A 3762-nucleotide genomic window follows, 5' to 3' on the forward strand; every position below is an offset into this window, starting at 1 on the left:
AAAACCCATCCATATTCCCATATTGACCTCCAGAAATAATCAATGGTAATAACATTTTTTAATTAGTCCTTCAAAGCTTGTTTTCTTGATACCTTCCATCATAATTTCTTAGTCAAATTTTACTGATTTTTCTTTTTCAGAAAGAAAAAAAAAAAAGCTTGTTTTCTCGGGTTAGTTTTTATATAGTTGAGATAATAAATCTTCAATATCTATAATTTAATTTAGTGAACTGGCAATATATTCACATGGTTTAAAACCTAAAAAGTATACAGTAATACTCCATCTGTTTGGTTCCCCATCCTCCAAAAGGTACGGTATATTTTTAAAACCTGGCTTTCAGATTTTGTCCCATGCAATGTAATTCAAATGAAGAGAAATGAAATTCAACCAATATACTAGAGTTCTATATTTACAATAACCTGCTTCATAAAAGTCATACTTTGGAGAAAGACCTGACATTATTAAACTAGCAATGAGTGTTAAAATATCAAAACACGATCTTTGTGACAAATAATCAAAAGAGTAGGACAGTGTGATATAGGCATGGAGACAAGGTGGGTCAAAAAAGGGAAATTACCCATAGCACCGCAGCTGCCACAATGTGGAGGATGTAAAGGGACACAAGGATTGTTTGCCCCAAGGATCCTTCACCAACCGCTCAATTCTACAGTTAAAGATCCAGCCAGACACTTGGAAAAAAGGGTGAACGTTATTTTTAAAGCCCCCCCAACCCCCACCTCCTTAACAACAGCAATAATGAAAGAAAGAAAGAATATTCCAATCCCTGGTCAGACCCAATCAAAGACCAAATGCACAGACACAGGCATATGCTATCCGTTTGTAAACTCACCCTGCTCAGGGTCTTCCAACAGAACCCCTCTTTTAACCAGCTCTTCTCTTGGTTTTCGCATAGATATTTTTCGCTCTAAAACTAACATTAAATTGGAAAACAGCACTCAGAAATGTGGCAGTTGAAAGTTAACATTACTTTTAGCATTCTAAGTCTATAGTAAAAGAATAAAGTAGTTCAGATTTCTATTCCTAGGAAAGAGAAAAACAGGGAAACTAATTTCAAATTGAAAAATGTGAATTTCTTCCATAACCTGTGCTATTGGGAAAACATCATTCTAAAAAACTAGTCTTACATAACTGTAGCTTAATTGAAATCTCAATAATAAGATATTTACGGATGAACTTTGTGTTGATCGGAAGTGGGCAGAGTAGGGAAAAAGAAGCATCTTAGATTTATTTGCTACAGTTCAAGAACTCCATTTGCCACTCAATAGATTCTTTAATCCCATCAAAATACAAACCTGGAATTGGGACTATAGAATATAAGGTGTAGTGAATGATCACTTGGTTGTTTAATTCTAAAAGATTAAATTCTGTCTTCAAATAGACGGTTATGGAAGCTTGGGAAGAGAATGAAAAGTTAGATAATTCTAAAATAGAGAACTCTAACTTACAACACATATTTAAACCTTAGTAGCTCACCTTCTGAAGTCTCTTTGAATTTATCACTACTTTTTTTTTTCCTCCATTTCCAAGGCTTGAAGATCTTGCCAAAGCCAGAGAACTTGCTCTTTCTTTTGGTGGGAGGTGTTGTGTCTCCTGCTTCCACACTGTCCATGACCATGCCTGGGTCTGCAGTGGGCTGGTCTGCTTCTTCTGTTGCGTGGAGAGAAGAAGAGAGGGAAGAGAACAGCCAATTTATTATTTCAGCATAATCTCAAAAATGTCCCTTCCCCTCTCTTCCTGTGGTAGTTGGAAAGGGTCACAGCAATGATAAACAATCATGCAGACAGTTAGACTCCTTGACATTTACATGAACACCAAACATCAAAATCCATAACAGATAAATTACTTAGGAGGAAAAGGAACTAAACCAAGCTGACATCATTTTTGGACAAAATTTGGTGAAACAATCAGAGGTAGCTCAAAATCTTTTAAAGGCACACACATGAAATGTGGATGTCTTCTCAGTATGTATGAGATCTTGCCTCACTGAAGCAGAGAATTCCACCATTAGTCATTAGTGAGTGATTCATTATTCTCTGTTAAACATTGCCCTCTCCCTGCCCTTTTCAGGACATAAATAGTTCAGGGAGGGGTAACACATTAAGTGTTAACACCTTACTTGTATCTAATCTATCAGATAGTTTTCTCCCTTCACAAAAAGGACCCCAGGTAATTCTGGAGCACTGGAAGGTGCATGAGGTAGAGGGTGGGACATTAGAAAGAGGTAGCATTAAAATGGAGGGACATTTTTTGGAAACTAGAGGTGAGATTCCAGTCTGCCTATCACAGTATTGCTTTAGGGACAATCCTGATATTAAGGATTTGACATGAAACATAACTGACATGATACATGTGCAAGATTGAAATGAAAGGCCATGAGCCCCTCATAATGACCACACATGCAGGGTTTAGTTAGTTAGCTTTAATGGCAGAGAAAGGAGCAGCCAAGGCGGGGCCAAGAATAAAAAAAAAAAAAAAAAAAAGCAGGAAGGCAACAAAAAAAGCAGGAAGGCAACACAATACAGCTTTGCACTCCACCTACTGTCCCAGGGTTCTCTGGAGAAGTCTAGAGGGGAAGAAAAAAAAAGTCATGTGGAATAACCATCCTGGAATTAAAATGGAACCTCTACAGAAATACATCAAGGAACAGCATGCGATAAATTAATATGTTTATTGTAAACAATTTCGTATGTGAAGCAAATAACACTTTTGGAGGGGGGTAAAAAGGGTATAATATGTACAAAAAATCACTTTCCTCTTTTAACGCAGTAGATATTTTTTAGTAAAAGAAAATACACAATCCACAAGCATTAAATTTTTTTAGAAAACAATTTCCAAATTCAATCTTCTTTTAGTTGATAGATAGAAGTCTAGGGAAGTCCATAGATAAGGGTCAGATTTACATAGTCATAATTTAACTGCCGTGATGAATGCTGATGAATACTAGTTGCATGATTTACTTGAGGGCATCCGGGGTCTCAACTAATTTAATTCTTTACATGAAATGTACTAGAATCTGATTATAACACTTGACCATATATTTCAAAATTTAGTTGCCAGAGACATTAGAAGAACTTCTGACATAATAATCTGTCCTCAATGGTATCCTGGGATGGACTCCATGAGTGGCACTAGGGTGAACACATGGTATTTTTTTTTTTTTTTCTAGATAGGGTCTCACTGTTGCTCAGGCTGGAGTACAGTAATGTGATTACAGTTCACTGCAGCCTCTACCTCCTGAGCTAAAGTAATCCTCCTGCCTCAGCCTCCTGAGTCACTGCAACTACAGGCATGCGCCACTGTGCCTGACTAATTTTTAAAAAAAAATGTTTGTAGAGATGGAGTCTCACTATGTTGCCCAGGCTGGTCTTGAACTCCAAGCCTCAAGCAATCTTCCTGCCTCAGCCTCTCAAAGTGCTGGGAGTACAGGCATGAGCCACCATGCCCAGCATGCTTTTTAAGACTTAGTGCTTTAATTAAGACAGTATTCTCCTAATTATGGAATGTCAATAAGAACTGAAGACATTTCAGAGCATTCATAACATAATATTTAACATGTGCTAATGATAAGGCTTTCAAAGACCTAGGCAACCTCAGAAACGAAACTAAGTAACATTAACTAATTGTTCAATCTCAAAATAGCCTTACTTGGAAAGGCTAGGAGGGACTGAAATTTTAAATCTGCTAACCCACACACTGAGTGTTCCAAAAGACGCATGGGAAAAAGCCTGTTTGGTTATAAGT

At 37.2% G+C, this 3762-nt stretch overlaps 1 protein-coding gene across 1 annotated transcript in view; it reads right to left on the bottom strand.

The window, feature by feature from the left end:
- Positions 1-3762, bottom strand: part of PHACTR4 (phosphatase and actin regulator 4) — a 141934-nt gene that overhangs the window by 46890 nt on the left and 91282 nt on the right. Inside the window, exons 3-4 of the mRNA XM_012645904.1 lie at positions 1495-1668; positions 851-931 (exon numbers count right to left, since the gene is read on the bottom strand). Coding sequence (XP_012501358.1) covers positions 851-931; positions 1495-1668 — 255 coding nt within the window. The remainder of the gene's footprint in view (positions 1-850; positions 932-1494; positions 1669-3762) is intronic.

This window comes from Propithecus coquereli, unplaced genomic scaffold (genome assembly GCF_000956105.1).
Source record: "Propithecus coquereli isolate 6110/MARCELLA unplaced genomic scaffold, Pcoq_1.0 Scaffold239, whole genome shotgun sequence".
NCBI classification, from domain to species: domain Eukaryota; kingdom Metazoa; phylum Chordata; class Mammalia; order Primates; family Indriidae; genus Propithecus; species Propithecus coquereli.